Below are 19,721 nucleotides of genomic sequence, written 5' to 3'. Positions count from 1 at the left end.
ACAAAGTAGTCAAGCACACTGTAACAAGAAAGTCTATTGCTTAAGGATTCCGTGTTATTGTGAATTTTGAGCAAGAAAATGGTTGTCTAAGTGGAAAGGGAGTGATATTGTTTCACCTAATTTCCTCTTTACTATTACCCATCATAAGCATTTCGCGATCGAAACAACGCAGCGTTTCATTTGATACAACTTGAACACATTTATGCATATAGCCGTTACCTGTGTCTGTCGTCGCCGTTGTTGTCGTCGTCGCCGTCGTTGCCTTTCACTTTCAGCGATAGCACGCTAAGTGGCAAACCGTTTTACCTTTTGTCTTCAAATTTATGGAACTGGTGAGCATTCATAAAATACAGGTTGAGTTCGATAATGAGCTTGTTCGGACCAAATTTACAAAAGTTATGCTGTTTTTTCTCTAAATCTCTAAAGATATAAACACAATACACGTGTATGTCGTGTGCCAAGTTTGACAGCTTCACTGTAAGTCCAATACCACTAAAAGGACTGCGCAATGGCTACACCAAAAATCAGTTTTTAAAGCGGAAAGGTGCTTGTGTTGTGGCACTGACTTTTGATTGCAAGGTATTCTTAAATCAAACTTCAAACTCCACGTCAGCCACTTTGCTTCTTTGTCTCGTCTGCACGAGATGACGTCAGCGCAAGGCGGGAAAGACAGCTCCAGGCGGTGCAGAGCTGTAACGTACGAGACATGTGACTTCCAAATACGGAAGCGCCCCAGGCAAAATTTTGCCGAACTACCAGTCTGACACTGGTTTCTAGAGTCAGTATTGCTGATATGTGTTATATATGAAATCAAGATCCAGCTGGCAATAATGAAATCTACAACCTGGTATCCTTGACCTCGAGATCAAGTTGCCTCCTATCTAGGTTAAGTGTGCATGCGCCAACCGCACGATTCATAGTCAAGTCCTGTGGTGGCACTGGGAAGGGAGCAGAAGTGTTAGAGCATGCAGTGACTGGATTTCTGTCTTTAGGATACAAAAAAGGTATTTTAGCAAAGAAACCTTCAATAGTAGTTCAATTGTTCTCAATCTACCTTATTCTTATATGGACAGTCTGCAGTTCCCAAATGCAAGGCTTCAAGCTAGGGCATCTGCACGTGAGATATCTTGGGCGGGATTCATAAGTGCGGCTGATTGAAATATAGCACTTCTTGATTTTTAACTGGCGTCAAACAGAATTTTTGAATAGGGTGCAGTGATTTCAATAGTTATAGATTATACAGTGCCGTTGGATATAAGTAGAAGACTATTGCAGAAATTGTTAACGGTCTACAGGCACGTTCGTTTGCTCCCCGTTGTTCAAGTCAGGTCAGACCACGCGTGATGCAACGTTGACATAAGGTTTGAATTACAAGTTTTCAAGGATAACTCGAAAAATAATTGGCGTAAAATGTTACAGGAGCCCATTTAATCCCAGGAACCCAAAAACTTGTCATCTTGAATTACTCACTCAAAAATCAAGATTAAAGGGATAACAACTGTTTGTATGAAATCCATAATTCACAATAAAAACTGTACATTGTAAACAGCTCATAGAAATATTAAAAAAAATTATTTTACCACCAAAACGGCAGTTACCACAATTATTCTGGAATTTGTGCTTACCATCACATCACGTGGCCTCCATAGATGGCTACACTCTGAAATAAACTACAAAAAAAAAAAAAAAAAAAAAAAACTTAAAAAAAACAGAGACTTACTTTGGATGTCGGAATGGATTCATAAACCATTGGTGAGTTTTGGAAAATTGTTCTTTACCCCCGGAAAATCCATGTTTTACCACAATGAAAGGTTATTATCTCTTTAATAAAAAATAATTCAAAGGAATGGTTTAGAGCAACTTTATATATATACTGTTGTAGCACACTGAATATTTTGGTATTTTTACAAACTAATAATATCTGCTGAAGTCTACCTGGACACCTGAAGTAAGTAACTCTAACACAAGTGAACAATAACTAACTACTGCACTACCTGTGCAGCTCTTTATTATAGTACCAGTTATGCAAATGACCCAATGCTACAAGTCCAATAAATATGATTGGCTAGTTTACCACTGCATAACCACTGCAATGCAACACTCTACCATAATTGTTTGAGATGTTATCACATAGCCATTATGTAAGTTCTGCATACCTCCCCCCAGAACATTGAAAACATTTACTAAAATTAAATTAATAAAATCAATTGTTTAAAATCTTTCCGGCTTTTTAATTATTCTACCGGAACGTGTTTTAATTAAAGAAGGTGAAAGACATGTCTCTGGTTTTGTTTGTGGATTCACTGTCTGATTGTGCACTGAAACCGGATTGCTATAAGCTGGTTTAAGTCTGTCAACCGAGACACGAATTGTTTGTCCATTCCTTAAAATATCAAAATATTTGTCGGAACGTGAAATGACAAGGTAAGGACCATCATATGGTCTAATCAATGTACCTCGATGAGCATCATGTCTTACATATCTGTCATTCTTTGCTAGTGGTTACAAAATGTTGAATTTGACCGAAAATTTCAAACTTTCTCTGGGAAGCTGTAATTTTGCGATGTGATAGCTACACCATCACAGTTTATCATTTCATAAAAAGGGAAACAGCAGCTGCCCTTTTTAGGGCAAACAGGAGAGTTGAACAGCTATACCCACCAAATCCAAGACGCGTTACCCTGGGTAATATATTTTGCACAAACTAATGAAAGTCTAATGGAATGTTTTCAGTTTCAGTTTAAATCATAAGGGGGTGTTGTCTCAATGCTTCAAAACTGGTTTTGAAGAATTTAATCCACATTTCATAATTAATAAAAATGGTGAATATGTGGGTCACGGTAACGTTACTGACGCGGGTACAAAAACTTTTTATAATCATGTAAATAATAACAATATTTTTGCTATTATCCATACACACTTCATTCATGAGGGGCACACCACTTTCACATGCTTTTAAAATGGAATTGACAAACACAGAGGAATAATGCACATTTTATTTACTGTAACTCTGTCATATGGGACACACACTGAACAAAGCTGATCTAAAGAATGTTCCAGATTGTAGTTTTTTATCAGAAATATTATTTTTTTATTATTATTTTAACACAATTAAGTTCAGTTAAATACAAAATTTAACAAAATGAAGTTCAGTGTAACACAAAGTTCATAATTATAACATTCTTCCTGACATATGTAGACCAATGGTGATATCTGTTCTGTGCTCACTAAGGCATCCACTCTTGGGATTATGAAAAAAAATCACACAAAGAATCTGTTAACTCTGATAACGAACAATGGATAACCTAAGATCACAAATAGTTTATTGCTTATTCAAACAAAGTACAGTGCATTATGAGTGGCAAACACGCATTACTGAGACACATTTTCTTCACCCATTTTCGATGCTTCATTGCGTAACGTAAGTGTTGCTAGTAATCCATTATTGCTGTTTTTACAGACGGTTAAATTTTAAACGCACGGAATACAGTGTAGCAGCTTAATTTAAGACAAAACTAAAAAAAAGTAATTCAATTTCGATGATTGAGTTTTCGAGAACAAGAGAACATGAATACGGTATCAGCGCGTCACCATGTTCAATATGACCTTTAGTCCCCCATGTGAAACAGACGCAAAACGAAAGTTCAGACGAAGTCACCCTACTTATAGAATGGTAAAAATCAATCGGTACACAAATATGTTGAAACAATTGAAGAAAAATGAAACGAAACTCATTATTTCTCACCTTCATACAAAGAAGATCCCAATAAACAATCCTGTGACGGTTAAATCGAGGGAATTACACCTGTGCCCTGCATCCTATCTCGACAGCGTCATTGCGTAACATGTTATCAGAATGGGCCACCCGCCAGTTTGAGCTGTTTTTTTTAGTGTGTAAAAAGAAGCCATTCGTGTGTAGACGTCATCAGTTAGTGAGTATGGAAGAAGATCGCTATCGATGTATAATTTTCACGCGGCATTTTAAAGTCGTCTGATAAGAATCGATCTCTGAAGTTTCAGCGTTGCGAACGTAATATTGGGACGCGGTGAAGAAATATCGACCTTGCTGAGCAATAAATGTGAAATTCTTAAGAAAACTGATATTATCATGGATTTCGTGACACAAACTAACCGAAATACTACTTTGGACGATTGAACAGTTTTAATACGGAAAGATAGGATTAGATGAAATTTTCATCGGGGTGGGACACCGCATGTATCGTAAGTTAAGCTAATTTTGTGATCATTTTTCAGTGACTTCAAATAAATTTTTATTTAAATAACCATTTGCACATTCTGTTTATTATATCTTCTTGCAGTAGGTGTATTCCCTGCTTCAATAATTCATTCAAACCCTAAACAAACTGTTCCTAAATAGAGGTAGGGTCGAAATTCCACAAAAAAAGACGCCATTTTGAGGGTAATTTCGATATATTTTCTGCTTTTTCTCTTCTTTTGCTTTTATAACAATATCCTCCTTGCTCATGCAGGTTCTTTGATTTGTTATTGAAACATACACAACGATGTCATGAGAATTTGGTCGGCTATCTAAATTTAAATAACATTCTTGTTATGGTCCCCCCGCAGTGCACCACTAGCAAAGAATGACTGATATACATGTTCAGCTTGTTGTAAGTCAAACGGTACATATGTACCAATCTGCCCATGTCTAGATGGAGGAGCAGGAGCCAATTTCTGCATTGTTTGTTGAAGTTCTTGCACAAATTCATTGTTAGGAAAAAATTTGTCATCAGTTGTGTTCGGAATAAAGTCACCAGGTACTCTTAAATTTGTACCATAGGTAAGAAGTGCTGGTGATGCATCAATGTCCTCTTTCCATGTTGATCGGATACCAAGTAATACAATTGGTAACTGGTCCATCCATCTTGCATTGTCTAAACGTGTTTTGAGGGCTTCTTTCAATCTGCGATGAAATCTTTCAACCATGCCATTGGATTGTGGATGATAGGCTGTTGTTGTGTTAGGTTGAATGCCAAGCACCTTGTTAAGCTCACGCCAAAGTTCACTTGTAAATTGTCTACCTTGATCTGATGTGATGGAGTCTGGAACACCAAACCTTGATATCCATGAGCATAAAAGAGCTTTGGCACAAGTAACTGCTTCTGCATTCGGTAAAGGTACAGCTTCTGGCCACCTTGTAAACCTGTCAACAATTGTCAGAAGATATTTGTTATTTTCTGAAGGAGGAAGAGGTCCAACCAAATCAACATGAATATCACTAAATCGTCTATCTGGTGGATCAAAGGTGGTTAACGGTGCTCTAGTGTGATGTCCAATTTTACTTGTTTGACAGGCATGACAAGATTTTACCCAATTACGAATGTCTTTTTTGAGTCCAGGCCAGACATAACGACTTGAAATGGCACGGATTGTTGGTTTTGTTCCAGGATGACAAAGATTGTGTATTGCCTCAAAAATGATCCTCGTCATTGAAGGTGGAACTACTGGCCGAGGTCGACTGGTAGTTGTATCACAGAGAAGTTTAACCTCACCAAAGATGACTTCCTTTAACTTCAAAGATCCTGGATTGGCGCACAGTTCAACCATCTTTGTGTCAGTCTTTTGTGATGCTGCTAACTGTGTAAGGTCAATTGTCGGCATTGTAGCTGTGGAGGCAATAAGTGGCTCATCAGTTTCCACTGGGGCTCTGGACAGAGTGTCTGGGACAATGTTATCAGTTCCACTGATATGTCGTATATCAGTTGTAAATTCAGCAATAAATGATAATTGTCTCTCTTGACGTGGTGATCTGTCAGATGTACTCTTGAACGCAAAAGTGAGAGGTTTATGATCAGTGAAAATGGTGAATGGTCCTCCCTCCAAAAAATATCTGAAATGGCGGATGGTACTGTAAATTGCCAAAAGCTCACGGTCAAAAGTGGAGTATCGTTTCTGGGTAGGTGTGAGTTTTCTAGAAAAGAAAGCAATAGGTTTCCACATCCCTGATTGAAACTGAGAAAGTTCTGCTCCTATTGCGGCGTCAGAAGCGTCCACTGATATCTTGGTTGCTGCCTGTGGTTCAGGGTGATGAAGCATAGTTGCAGAAGCAAGAGCCATTTTAGCATCCTGAAATGCTAATTGGCATTCAGGGGTCCACTGCAAAGTCTTGGCTCTGCCCTTGGTAGCTTCAGTAAGAGGTATTATTCGATGTGCGATTCCAGGTAGAAAACGATGGTAGAAATTCAGCATTCCCAGAAATCTTTGAAGGCCTTTTTTATCCTTGGGTGGTGGAAAATCTGCTACTGCTTTCACTTTTTCTGCAAGTGGTTGAACTCCAGCTGCAGACACTGAATGACCTAGAAATTCAACGTCAGATTGTCCAAATACACACTTTTTCTTGTTAATAACAAGTCCATTTGTCCTTAACAGGTTGAAAACTGCTTTAAGATCCTCCTCATGTTGTTCAGGTGTGGAACTTGCTATTAAAATGTCATCAAGATACACAAAACTACAGTCAAGTTCCTGTAGAATGCCATCCATTAATCTTTGGAACGCCTGTGCTGCATTTTTAAGCCCAAAAGGCATTTTAAGGAACTCATAAAGTCCAAAAGGTGTGATGACTGCAGTCTTAGGAATATCATGTTTGGCAACTGGTATCTGGTGATATCCCCGAATCAAATCGATCTTAGAGAATATTGTCTTTCCATTGAGTGATGAATTGAGATCTTGTATATGAGGTAGAGGATAACGATCATCTATGGTGATGTCATTAAGTCGACGATAATCTCCACAAGGTCTCCAGCCACCATTGTTTTTCTTCACTATATGTAGAGGAGATGACCATGGTGAAGAGGAACGACGCACTATCCCCAGATTCTCCATTTCCTTGAATTCCATTTTTGCTGCAGTGAGCTTTTCTTGGTCAAGACGACGTACTCTGGCTTTAACTGGAGATCCAACGGTTGGGATGTGATGTTCTACTCCGTGTTTATTTTCCTTAAAGGATGACACTAAGAGCTCCGGGTAGTTTTCTAATACTGCTTCGTATCTTGTGTGAACTTTGTGAATCCCTTGTTGCTGAGATCTAGTGAGGTGAGCATGAATGACCGTTTTTCCATCCAATGAGATTAACTTTCTGTTGGAAAGGTCAATGGCCAAACGATGAGTAGTGAAAAAGTCAGCACCTAGAATGGGTTGTGTGACGTCAGCTACCCAGAATTCTTGAGTGAATTTTGTTCCTTTCCCTAGTTTTAAAATCATCTTCCTTTTTCCGTAAGTAGGTATTTTTGTTCCATTTGCTGCAATAAGACTTGGGCCACTGGTTCGTTGTCGGTCAAATCGGTTAGCAGGAAAAACGGATTCTTCTGCTCCTGTATCTACAAGGAAAGTGCGCCCAGTGACAATATCAGAAACGGTGATTGTCCCCATATTGATCGTAGAAATTTGTGGAGCATCAGATAGACCAGCAGTGCTCACTAATTTCTGCTGGCTTTGTCGTTTCCCTGTTGTCTTCGTGTAGACATTGGACAAGGACAGCCATCAATGATTTGTCCCCTTTTCTTGGCTTTATGTCCGAACCATGAATGATATTTACATAATTTGAACTTGATAGTGCCAGTGCGTTGGTTCTGAGATTTCATGGCGTTTATTTCTGTATCAGTTATTGTTGTAAGATTTTCTTCAGGCACTGTGGTAGTCACAGAAATTGAAGAAGGGGTAAGAGGGTCTACTTCTAAAATCCGATCAGCCATTTTAGCTAAGGTGTCAAGATCAACTTCTGGTGATTGTGCAAGAATCCGTCTCACTTCTGTTGGCATCTGATTGATGAATAATGTGCGAAAAAGTGTGCTTGGATCTGCATTTAAAGAGCGCATATGCATCAATAGTTCCGTAGGTCGTTTGTCTCCTAGACCATTTATATTAAGTAATGCTGTATCCTTTTGGTATTGTGTGGCTTCATAGGCTTCTAACAGTGCATGCTTTAGTGCTTCATACTTTCCTGTCTGAGGTGGTCTCTCAATTACTGACTGAACACGTCTGGAGGTTGACGAGTCCAGGAGTTGCATTACATGATGAAATTTAGTCAAGTCATTTGTAATGGCTGGCTGGTGTGTTGCAAAGGATGATTCCAGACGTAAAAACCAAGCAGATGCGTTTGTGTTCCAAAATGGTGGTGCTTTAAATGAAACAGCTGATATTGTTTGCACTGTAGAACCTTGATATATGTCCAGGGTTTGTTGTCTGATAGCATCTGCCAGCTGTTTAATTCCATCTGAATCCATTGCTCTCGTCGGGGTCACCAATGTAGCACACTGAATATTTTGGTATTTTTACAAACTAATAATATCTGCTGAAGTCTACCTGGACACCTGAAGTAAGTAACTCTAACACAAGTGAACAATAACTAACTACTGCACTACCTGTGCAGCTCTTTATTATAGTACCAGTTATGCAAATGACCCAATGCTACAAGTCCAATAAATATGATTGGCTAGTTTACCACTGCATAACCACTGCAATGCAACACTCTACCATAATTGTTTGAGATGTTATCACATAGCCATTATGTAAGTTCTACACTGTATTTCCCTACATTTCTTACTTTTAGTCTTAACATGTAAATGAACACACGGAAACCCTTAAAGGTAGACACAATTTTTAAAATGTTAAAATGTTTTTTAATCAGGTCATTGGGCGGATAAAAATATTTTTGTATTTTTAGGAAACATGGACACCTTAAGCGTGTTTGTCTGGCCTAGCTTGCAGACGGCATTGGTCGGTACATTTGTGTTCCTGTTGGTGATGACATATCTACGACGGAAAAGATACAGGCTGCCGCCAGGTCCTCCACAGCTACCGATATTGGGGAATTATTTTGGTGAGATCCAAATTGATTTTTAATCATCATTTTTTTCTTTATTATCATTTTAATACTTTAAATACGCTTATACCCAGACAGTGTTTCATACGGTGTTTCCTCTGATGTCTTTGTGACAATTTATTTCAAGCGCTTTCATTGTTTCAATATATATTGTGTGTGCGTGTTAAAGCTTAATGGGAGCCGACTTCTGTTGTTTAATTGTTTTGCCTATAATAATCACAAATCAGCGTAAATGATAAATACTTTAGCAGAATGATATTTATGTATTGGTAATTTTATTTCAGCATTTTCGAAAGATTCACGACTGTTTACGGTTTTTGCAGATATGGAAAAGAAATATGGAGACATATTTACAGTAAATTTTGGTAAGTCTCATTTTAACCAAGTGCATAACAACCATTGTTGCATAAATACACGGTCCAAGAAACACGGCAAGACTTGGCTGTGAACATGCGTGGAAGGTACAGTGCTAGGTACTTGTTGACACTTATGTGACCCGGTGTGACAGGAATGGTATACCACTAGGAATCGTTATCCGTTCCCCATTACTTTGTAAGGGTGACATTCGTCTCATATACTCATCCCAATTCTCCAACCAACCCTAACCTAATATTATCATATTGGACCCTGGACTTCGATTCCTAGGACTACTATTCCTGTTTCAGTGTTCTAGCATAGAAAAGCTGAAGTTTCCGCAGCAGTTATCTGTAAATGTATGAGGCAAGAAGGATGTTAATTTACTACATAATTAATACAGTAATTTTTGATAGATTATCCGCAGGTTTTGGACATAACTCCATTGTGGTGAGCTCAGTTGATTTGGTGAATGAGTTATTGGTGGAAAAGTCAGAGGAATTCGCCGGCAGGGATACATCTCTTTGGTCGCGTATGTAGGCTACATATGGACGCTCTTACTTAAAAAAACTTCAATGCGTTCGAATCCATTTAGCTGGGTCAGATATGTTTATATCTATCCATTTATTTCTTGGCCACATTGAGATATCTGTTTGCTTGTAGGCAAATTGTTTCCCATGACAAGGGAACCGATACATACACGTATTTAAACGAATGAAATGGTTATCCAAAGACAGGTCATAAGATCCGTATCCCGTAGAATGCATTTCAAGATTTTAAACTACAAATATTAACTGTTTCCTTAATCTGAAGCATTACGCAAGTAATTGGTAGTTTAAAGATGTATTTCCCCGTTGCAGTTTACCTGATATCCGGTGGATACAAGGATATTGCATTTTCTGACCATGGACCTGTATGGATATTACAGAAAAAGCTGGCAGTGAAAGTCCTCAGGTAAACTGGCTCAGTGCACTGTACGTAAATCCCCTTTACCGGCTATTATTGATTGTAAAGATCCAATTATTGCAACAAAGGTCGACGTTTCTCCTTTAACTCAATGCCTCAAATTCCGTTTATTGAAAATCACGTAAACATGTATCACAAAAAGAAGAAACACATGCATGGTTACCATAAGACCAACACAAGGGTTGAAATCCGCCTCCCCCTCCACACACACACACACACACACACACACACACACACAAACAGATCATCTCCAATCCAAAAAACATACGTTACTCAAAAAGCAAAAATAATTTCCATTTTAGGTCATACGTCTTTAGCGGCAAATTAGATTGTTTGGCAAAGTCGGCATTCGAGGAGGTTGCCCCTTTGTTGGCAAAACAGTCTAAACCCGTAGATGTCGATTTCTACATCAGTTTACTCATTTACAATATCATCAGTAGGATTGCTTTTGGCAAGAGGTAAGCTACGTAAACAATTGTCAACGTTTACTCGGCCGTTGAGTAACATGTCCGTTATTTTGAATAGTTTTTTAAACAACCTGTAGACCTCTAGTATATACGGTATGTACGTGTCTTTCTATTCACCCTTTTTAAATTGCACCTCGCATTCTTTTCTATCTCAAATAACTCTACGATGACGATTCAGTTAAGTGAGTCGCTTTTTACTGTAGAGCAGAAATCGCATCTAAACCAGTACGGGAACTAAATGTCTGTAGAATAAAAAGGGTTATAACCGTTAGTACTTCGTATGTTTATTTTGTTTTCACATTTAATGGGCATTTATGTACCTCTAGGATGTTATGCTGCTTTAAAGTTCCTTCCCAGTGTGTTAAATCCCTTATTGTAAAACCAAGATAATGCAATAATAGGGTGCATCGTTTATCTTACCTTTAGTTATGAAATCGACGATCCAGAATTTTTGTGGCTAAGAAAAAAGTATGCGGAAAATATGACCGTTTTATTTGGAAGTCGTCTACCTGCTGACCTCATTCCATTTCTCAAGCATGTTCCTATTCCGTCAACCCTCAGAGCAAAAGGAATTGCCAATGAGTTGGACGATTTTCATAGGCGAAAGTTAAAGGAACACGAAGCCACTCTAAATTCAGGTTATCTAGAAATTATGTTAATATAATCTATTTCCAAATGTTTACTATAAAGCATGCTTAATTGAAATTGGCTTTTTGTAATTTAGATATAACAAAATAGAAAAAAAAATGCATAATTATCATAAACGTTAACACCGCTTGTTTTTTTAAAATCAATTTAATTTGACAATTATACTAAACAAACGCAGAACGACAACGATAACCATTATATAACAAATCAACCTTATGGTAATTTTATGAAACGTCCTGTGATTCCTTGGCATTAAACTCTGGCATAATATAGGCCCTACAGGATAGTCACTTGGTTAGTTTAACAAATAGCAACAGAACGTATAGTAAATGCATTTTAAAACAAATTTCCTTTTCATAATTAACACATGCCCAGAAAAAGTTAGAGACCTCACCGACCAGCTGTTGTTGGCACGACAAGAGTATGGCAAAAGCATCGATGGAGACGTTAAGGAAGTTTTAACAGATGATCACATCATACAGATAGTAACAAACACCTTTATTGGTAAGTAATCGGTATCATTTTTGAAAAAAATTAATCAAGTTAAATCTATCATTACAATCTATCATGACAACCGAAACCTCCTCCTCCCTGGTTGCCAAAATCGGTTTTGGAAAACGGCATTAGGGTAAATTTATTTCAGAGAAAACTTAATCACCAAGGGCCTCCATTGATTCGTCCCCCACTTGGTGTATTTAACCGCCGAGTCCCTCCCCAAACGTTTTCCCTCTCCCTGTAAAAACGGTTTTTAGTTTCTGGTTGCCAGAAGTTTTTTTATTTCTTTTATTTTTGTAAAAAAAAAAACGACTTTGGGGTTTTCAAATCGTTTTGTGTGTAATTAATAGAAATAGACAATTATGCATAATATGTTTTTGTCACTTAAATCATTAACAATTATATGCATGCATGACAGTACAAGGTGTCATCAAACATGTCATTTATAAGGATTTGTTTCATATATTGTCTGAACTCAAGACTAACATACCATTCTGTTAAAGTGTGTCTTTTGAATTTCAAACAAAATGGTAGCAAAAGACAATTATGAAAGTGTAAATTTAATTATTCTAATCCCCTTTGTGCATGATTTAAAGGTACTTGTCGTGGCAATGATGATATGCGCAATCATCTTTTGTCAGCTTCTTAAAAACAAGTTGTCCGGTTTTATCTAGGTGGGACACTTTCATCAACAGAAACACTCAAATGGATTCTGCTGTGCGTGGCAGACAAACCAGACGTGCAAGAAAAGATGTATCAGGAAATTATGGACGTTTTTGGTAAGATTATACCTCTTGCAAACAAGATTATACCTCTATCAAACAAATACAAACAAATTAGCACGGACTTAAACTTGAGCCCATACCTCGTGGTTCTCTCGCGCTCTCACTCTTACGCAGCCGCAAACAGACACACACATTCACCTTTATTCACCCAATAACAAGTTGAAAAAAGCAGTACGATGATGTTGTAGATCTCTTTTTAGTATTTCCGTTAAATAACTGGATACAAGACATGTATTAAGAAACACAACTCTTCTATGAGCGATTATTCTATAAATCATTCTACTAATTTAATGGAAATCGCTTACTGTTATGTTATTCTCATACTGTTTTAATACAATTTTATTTTGGGGCATTATTATTATTATTATTATTATTATTATTATTATTATTATTTCAGAACAAGCTCCACTGCTTATACATACAGGGTTACTACTAATATGGAATATTATTTTTTGGCGAGTACATTTTCTACAAAATATTTATTTTCTCTCTAACTACTTTAAATCCAAAACTGAGGTGTCACTCCATGTGTAGCCAGGTGTGTTACCTAATTACCATACAACTGTCGAAACAGTTGATGCATGCAGTTGCATGTTCTGTGGTCAGAAATGCGAGGGGTGGTCTTTTAGGCAATTTCTGCCCTTGTATAAAAACGCATGGGTTTGGCCAATCTTTGGAGTGTATTAAGAGAAGCAACAAAGATATAGCTCTGAAACTTGACAGGTACCTTGAAGAAGTTATGGTTCGACAGCTATGCAGCTTACTATGGGATTCTTGCTCTCAGAGAAAATGGCCAGAAACGGACAGCCATTGCCAGGCAATGCAACGTTTATCAGGAACCGTTAGTAAAGTCCTCCAAAGAAATGCTAAAACAGGGACACCTACTCCAATACCTTGACCAGGGTGTCCGCGTATCACACCAAGAAGACAGGATCGCCTTCTCCTTAGAGTGCGCCGTGCTTGTCGTACAAAGACAACCAGTGTCTTCAAAAAAGAGTGGCAGAATGTCATTCAAACGCCCATTTCAAGTTCCCTCGTGAACAAGAGATCACTGCAAGCCGGTTATTTTGCACGAAGGCCAGTAGGGAAACCACTGTTAACAGCAGGTCATATACAGCGACGCCTGCAATAGGCTGGGGACCACGTGCCTTTGCAGCCAAAACACTGGAGTCACGTCGTTTTCAGTGATGAGGCCAGATATAGAGTTTTTAGGGTTGGTGGTCGAATCCGTGTCCGCCGACGTGTATGAGAGGCACAAAACGATGATTGTGTACTGGCTAGGGTGCAAGCAGGGGTGTAAACGTCTCTGTTTGGGGAGCATCTTATGCCAGTGCCCAGAACCAGTTGGCTTTTCTAGGAGGCAACCTCAACCAGAGTTCCTACAGAGACATTCTACAGCAAACAATGCTTTGATTTGTAAGAGTCATCTTCAGGAACAACTTTGTGTACCAAAACGACTGCGCAACCCCACATCGAGCTCGCAGAACTGTTTTTCTTCGAAACCAATGGGTTCAGCAACTGCCCTGGCCTGCAAACTCCTCAGATATGAACCCAATTGAAAGTCTGTGGGCGGAAGTAACTCACAGAATTAATAGCTATGGTCATCGGCCGGTAAATAGTGATGAACTGCGACAGGCAAATATCACTGCGTGGAATAATATCCCCATCCAAACTCTTAAAAACTTTTCACAGGGTATGCCATGTAGGATGAGGGCGCTGCAAGCGGCTGCTGGAGGTCATACCTGCTATTGATGACTTTTCATGATTTACTGTAATGAGTTCTTTGACTGTGTAACATATCACTGTCGGGAGGCTATCATTTTCTTTAATATCTTAATACTGACATCAAACTGTTGATATGGTTTTCTGGGGTGTTCTTTTCTTTTGAATGACATCTTATGTCAGATTTGATATTATTGACCAAAATACCTAACAATAGAAGACTGGATATTTTTATCACTCAATGACATACTTTTTTTGATGAATCAAGCCAAATTTTGTTAAATCAGCCCTCAATAATAACAATGATAAAAAATATTCCATATTAAGTGGTAACCCTGTATCTTGTAATAATTAAGACAGCCATTTTATTTCACTCATAAATTATACAAACTTACATATCAATCTTCAGATGTGAACGACCTCCATCAAAGCAAGGCGAGGATGAAATACTGCGAAGCGGTTTTTAAAGAGACCTTGAGACTTCGCCCGGCTGGACCATGTGCTATTGCACATAAGGCACTACGTGACACGACACTTGGTAATTGAGAGCATTTATTTTCATTAATTAAAAGGAAAAAGTAACAAACATTTCAAGTTATTTTTTATGTTTTTTTAAAGTAGCACAGGTATCTCGAGACGACCTTTTTTATTCTTGTAAAAAAAGACTTCCAAAATTCTAAAAGAAATTCAAAATAACATTTCAATTTTAACAAAATTAATGTTTATCTTAACAATTTATTCCAACCAGGTGGGTATGATATTCCAAAGGGCACAGTCGTTTATCCAAACTTTTGGGTGATCCATTTTGACCCAAGAAACTGGGAGTCGCCAGAAGAATTCAAACCAGAGAGATTCCTTACAACAGATGGCGCCTTAAAGAAAATTGACCATAAAATATGGCTTCCTTTCTCTGCTGGGAAACGGAAGTGTCCTGGCGAAGCCGTAGCTAGATCGAACTTGTTGATCTCCATGGTAGGTTTTAAATATGGTCTTGTTTACTTACTTTTAGCAGAGGCAGTTTGCCAGTTATAAAAGTGATTCCAAATGGTGCTAAGTAAAAACCATTGGTCTATTTTCATAACAATCGCTTTTTTTCTTTCTTTTTTTTTTGCTTGAAATGGTTACATGAGGAAGGTTTACCTTGATTCATTAACAACATGCATATGCCAGCTTCCTTATCAAATAATGCCACGGTGTGAGCCACAGTGTGAGTTAAGCAAGCATGCCCATATCTTCCGATAGGGGTGATTGTAATTCACATGGTAACTTGAATTATTAAAAGTGTCGACACACAGTGGCATCCCTTTTTTCTAAAATGATATTACCTGTTTTACAGGCCATGTTTTTCCGTCAGTTTAAAGTAGCCGTTCCGCCAGGACAGAAACTGGACCTGGAGCCGGACATGTACCAACTTGATTGCATATCAAAGCCTCAGAAAATTGTCATCGAGTCTAGAGAATAGGAAGACACTTGACTTACTTTTAATTTCTCGTGTTTAGCAGTTTCCGCACGTCAGATATTTTTTGCCGTGGACATGCTGTTCATAACTACGCTTACGACTGGAGATCTGTCATTAACGGGAAACCTACTTTGTTTGCCTTTGTTGGTTATTCACTTAAACTGATTGCATTCTGCGAGAGACTCTGTGGAGTTAGTGTGCAGTATCTAGCACGGTATATTCACTATAAACGCACCCTTATATGCAAATATTGTTGCACTAGACAGAAGTGAGTACTTAAATTGCATTTTAGCATGTTACAGTTCTTTAATTGTTGACGTATATTGGTGTGTGCATCACGTGGTTCTGAATTTTCCGCCTTCGCACAATTAGATAAACGCAACAAGCAAAATGGTACGATTATACTCACATAAATTTAAACTGTGCTGAGTATCAAAGTGCGGGTGTATATACCAATTCAAAAAGACTGCAGTCTGTACAACTACCACCAAAATTACTCTTGTGGCAATAAACGCACACTGCAACGTTAAAGCCCCCTTTACACTGGGCAGCGTTCTTTCTGCGTCCAGCAGTACAACCCCATTTAAGAGTTGAAAAATTATAATATTTTACGTGCCGACAACTGGCCTATCATTGAGCATTCATTCTAATACAAAATCAGTGCTCGTGCCTCCTTATTAAGACCACAGCGATGCCAAATTTCATGGTCGCAGAAAGGACGCCGTCCAGTGTAAAGGGGGCATAACCAATAGAATGTAAAAATATAGACTGGCAAAGACAACAGATATGAGCCTAAATGTCACAAGATGAAAAAGATGTCGGTATAACCTGTCTGGCATACTTCTACTTGATTCTCTTAAACATGTATATTAATATTGAAAAGTATACGTAAATATAATGAAACAAACACCACTTTGGGTGCCATCAACTGTTATTTACGAGCTTGTCCACGATTGTATTTTAAAGATTAGTAAAGAATAGTTTGCTTATTCATTTTACGTATTCAACTCACATATATACGTACATTACAAACTGTACCCAGGTTAATCTTAGTAGTTGTGAATGGTTAGTTCATTCCCAACACAACTGCCACCATAGTGTACATATATTTTCAAGACAATTAGTGCATAGCTTAATGACGATGACAGTGTCAGGACTAAATCATTTATTTTTTATTTCATTTTATATATATATATGGCATGCTTTTTTTACCAGATTTAAAACTGTTTGTTATTGCTAAAATGAGGTCACATGTGACCGGAAGGCCTTGTGGTTAGAGTGTCCGCCTCTGGAGCGGGAGGACGTGGGTTCGAACCCGTCCGGGGACAACCAGTGTATAACAAATGGTACCTGCTGTCTTCCAGCTTGGCACTGTTGTAATTTTTTTCCTTAATGCGAAGGAATAAAAAATTCCTTAATATGGTGCCATGGCGACTGTTTTGTAAAGATAAATCAAGGGATGAAGGGATGTGTGAATGGAGTCAACAGTGATTATTATTATTATTATTAGTAGTAGTAGTAGTAGTAGTAGTTATTGTAGTAATAGTAGTAGCAGTAGCAGCACATGACATTCTATTTAATGCGAATTATAATATTCAAACCATACGCAACAATGCGCTATTTGAAAACCAAATCAAATTATATAGGAAGTTAAATATTACACAAAATCAGAGGTCTTTAACGATATGATCTTATGTCATGGAGAACATGTTACTATAGGAGCAGTGCATATGTCATAATAAAATGAAATGCCCTTCTAGATGAAAAATGTTCAGTTCGTATGAAGGCATGTAAAATATACACATTCATTTGACAGTTTATATATCACATTTATTTTTTGTTTCGGGCACCCATGGGACCCTTAAGCTAATTTTGCTTAGTTGCCACTTAGACAATCTTGGGCAACTACAGACTTGACATTTAATATGGAATATTTTTTTCCAAATCACTTTTCATCAGTTTTTTCCTATTTTGCTGACTGATAAATGAAAATAAGGATTAAAATCGTGTTTTAATAACTTTTAATTATCTCTTTGATGTCATTGTGACATGAGATCATTAATGGAATTCGCCAGAGAAGCAAACAAAAACACGTTGCCTATTCTATGTCATACGACAACAATTAAAAGCGATATTTTGGATCTCAATATTTTCCAAATTATTTTCTGTAAAAGAGTAACACGCCTCACAAAGAACCCCCATGTCAGTGTCGAGTCACAGTAACGGTAGCTGTTACGCTTGACCTTTTCTGTTTGCTACCAGCGCTCTCAAGTGGCAAGCCATTCATTGGGTTAGGTTTTTAGAGTTCAATCTGGAATAAAATTCCAGGCAGCGGTCAAAATCTGTCCAATTTGGTCCAGTTTTGTTGTAGGACATGTAGGCCATTGATTCGGCCAGTTATGGACCACCCACATATTGTCTATGTGGTTCAAATATGGCGATTTTGATTACCAAGGTAGCTACTCATTCCCTTGGTTCTGTAAGTAATCTGCTGTTAAAAGTGCTATGTGTGTACCGGGAATTTCACCGTGCAACCTAAAATTGTTCCTAAGGTGCCCCCTGTCAAATGATAGTCAAGTGGTTCTCAGATTATTCCTTTATTTGATCTGGTTCAGGTTTTCGTGGATGACCATCATTGGTGTTTTGGCACCAATGTGATATCCACTCCAATTACTGACGCTGTTAATGACCTTAGTCACTTTAGACGCGGCACACGCTTAGTCGTTGGCCTCTTCTGGATGTCTGTAAACTCTGTTTTGACTGGTTGAGCGGTACAGGTGAAAGCTGACCTCAATAAAGAAAGTCACGAGGTTTCAGTGTTCAACTCAGAAACGATTAGGGTCCCCAATTCATTAGAGAAACATACAACGACGTTTTGCTGTTTACGGTGGGTTCCCCTGAGGTCGTCCGGTATTCTAACCAGCTAAAACCAGTTTGGTGTTCGCTAATGGACCTTGAAAAATGCGTTTTGGTGGCAATTTGCCCCTCATTCTGAACGGACTGGGTGGTTTTTGTTTAGTTGCAACAGCATATCCCGACAGAGAATGGGTCCTGTACCCTGGTGGTAAGATTTCAATACATTGGTTGTGGCTTCTGTGTAGATACATCAAACTGGGCATTACTCTATAAAACTATGCGGACCGTTTCGTTTGGCGCAATTATATGTCTGGCAATGTCTGTCTTTTTCGCGCCATTCTGCCACAGATTAACAAATATGCAGAGCACTGCATAGCTCATTTTACACCTTGCAAAACCGACCACTTGCATGCAAAATTTCAAATTCTTCTATGCAGTAGTTGCCGACATATGGATACTTTTTTGACAGAACCATGCTTTGCCAAAGCCAATGCTATGACCTGCCCAAAGGAGCACTACCCAATTAAATCACTGCATATTACATAATGCAGCAGCGCAACAAACCTGGTATTCAGTTTATTGGAAGCGACACACCTGGCTACACGCTTCTCCATTCACATATCTAATATGAGATTGGAGTTTTTTTAAAAAAGAATGCATTTTTACCTAAGCATACCTTCGAAACTGAAATATTCCATATTAAATGTCAAGTCTGTATAAATACCTAAAGTAATCAACAATTCCAATTGAAATGAACGCCCTTGCATATGCAAGCTCTTGATATAAGTTGATTCCACTATTTCATCCCAGCCATGCACTGCCCCATTATCTCATCTTTTAGAATTCTCAGCTTTGATGCTGTACAAAGGCTATTGGGAGTTATAACGTGCTCCTTGTACGTACCAGAAACCAAAATTTTTGCCATGCTTTAATGTCTTACTCATGCCGAGATATGACCGCCTTAAAAATGTTATGATTTCAGCCAATGTACGCATTACACTTCCCTGGCACATATGCTTGTTTCATTCTTCCTATTTCTGCAGTTTTAAAATTATACTTCATTGCAGATTATGGTATTAGTAAATCATATAACGATTCCTGATACTGAAGTGTCCCTATTTTTCTTG

At 38.1% G+C, this 19,721-nt stretch overlaps 1 protein-coding gene across 1 annotated transcript; it reads left to right on the top strand.

Annotated features, from left to right (window-relative positions):
- Positions 1-810: 810 nt before the first annotated feature.
- On the top strand, positions 811-17,621 carry LOC106151743 (cytochrome P450 1A1-like). The gene is made up of 12 exons (XM_086997948.1): positions 811-1,004; positions 8,684-8,839; positions 9,127-9,207; positions 9,624-9,728; positions 10,057-10,150; positions 10,465-10,620; positions 11,056-11,267; positions 11,653-11,781; positions 12,447-12,551; positions 14,689-14,817; positions 15,028-15,251; positions 15,616-17,621. The coding sequence occupies exons 2-12, from the start codon at positions 8,689-8,691 to the stop codon at positions 15,739-15,741; spliced, it is 1,512 nt and encodes a 503-aa protein (XP_086854074.1). The 5' UTR covers positions 811-1,004; positions 8,684-8,688; the 3' UTR covers positions 15,742-17,621.
- Positions 17,622-19,721: the final 2,100 nt, after the last annotated feature.

This window comes from Lingula anatina, chromosome 10, assembly GCF_051362555.1.
Source record: "Lingula anatina isolate TDL-2025a chromosome 10, LinAna3.0, whole genome shotgun sequence".
Lineage (NCBI taxonomy): Eukaryota > Metazoa > Brachiopoda > Lingulata > Lingulida > Lingulidae > Lingula > Lingula anatina.
Note: the sequence above shows the minus strand (reverse complement) of the source record. Positions and strands in the feature narration are given on the sequence as shown.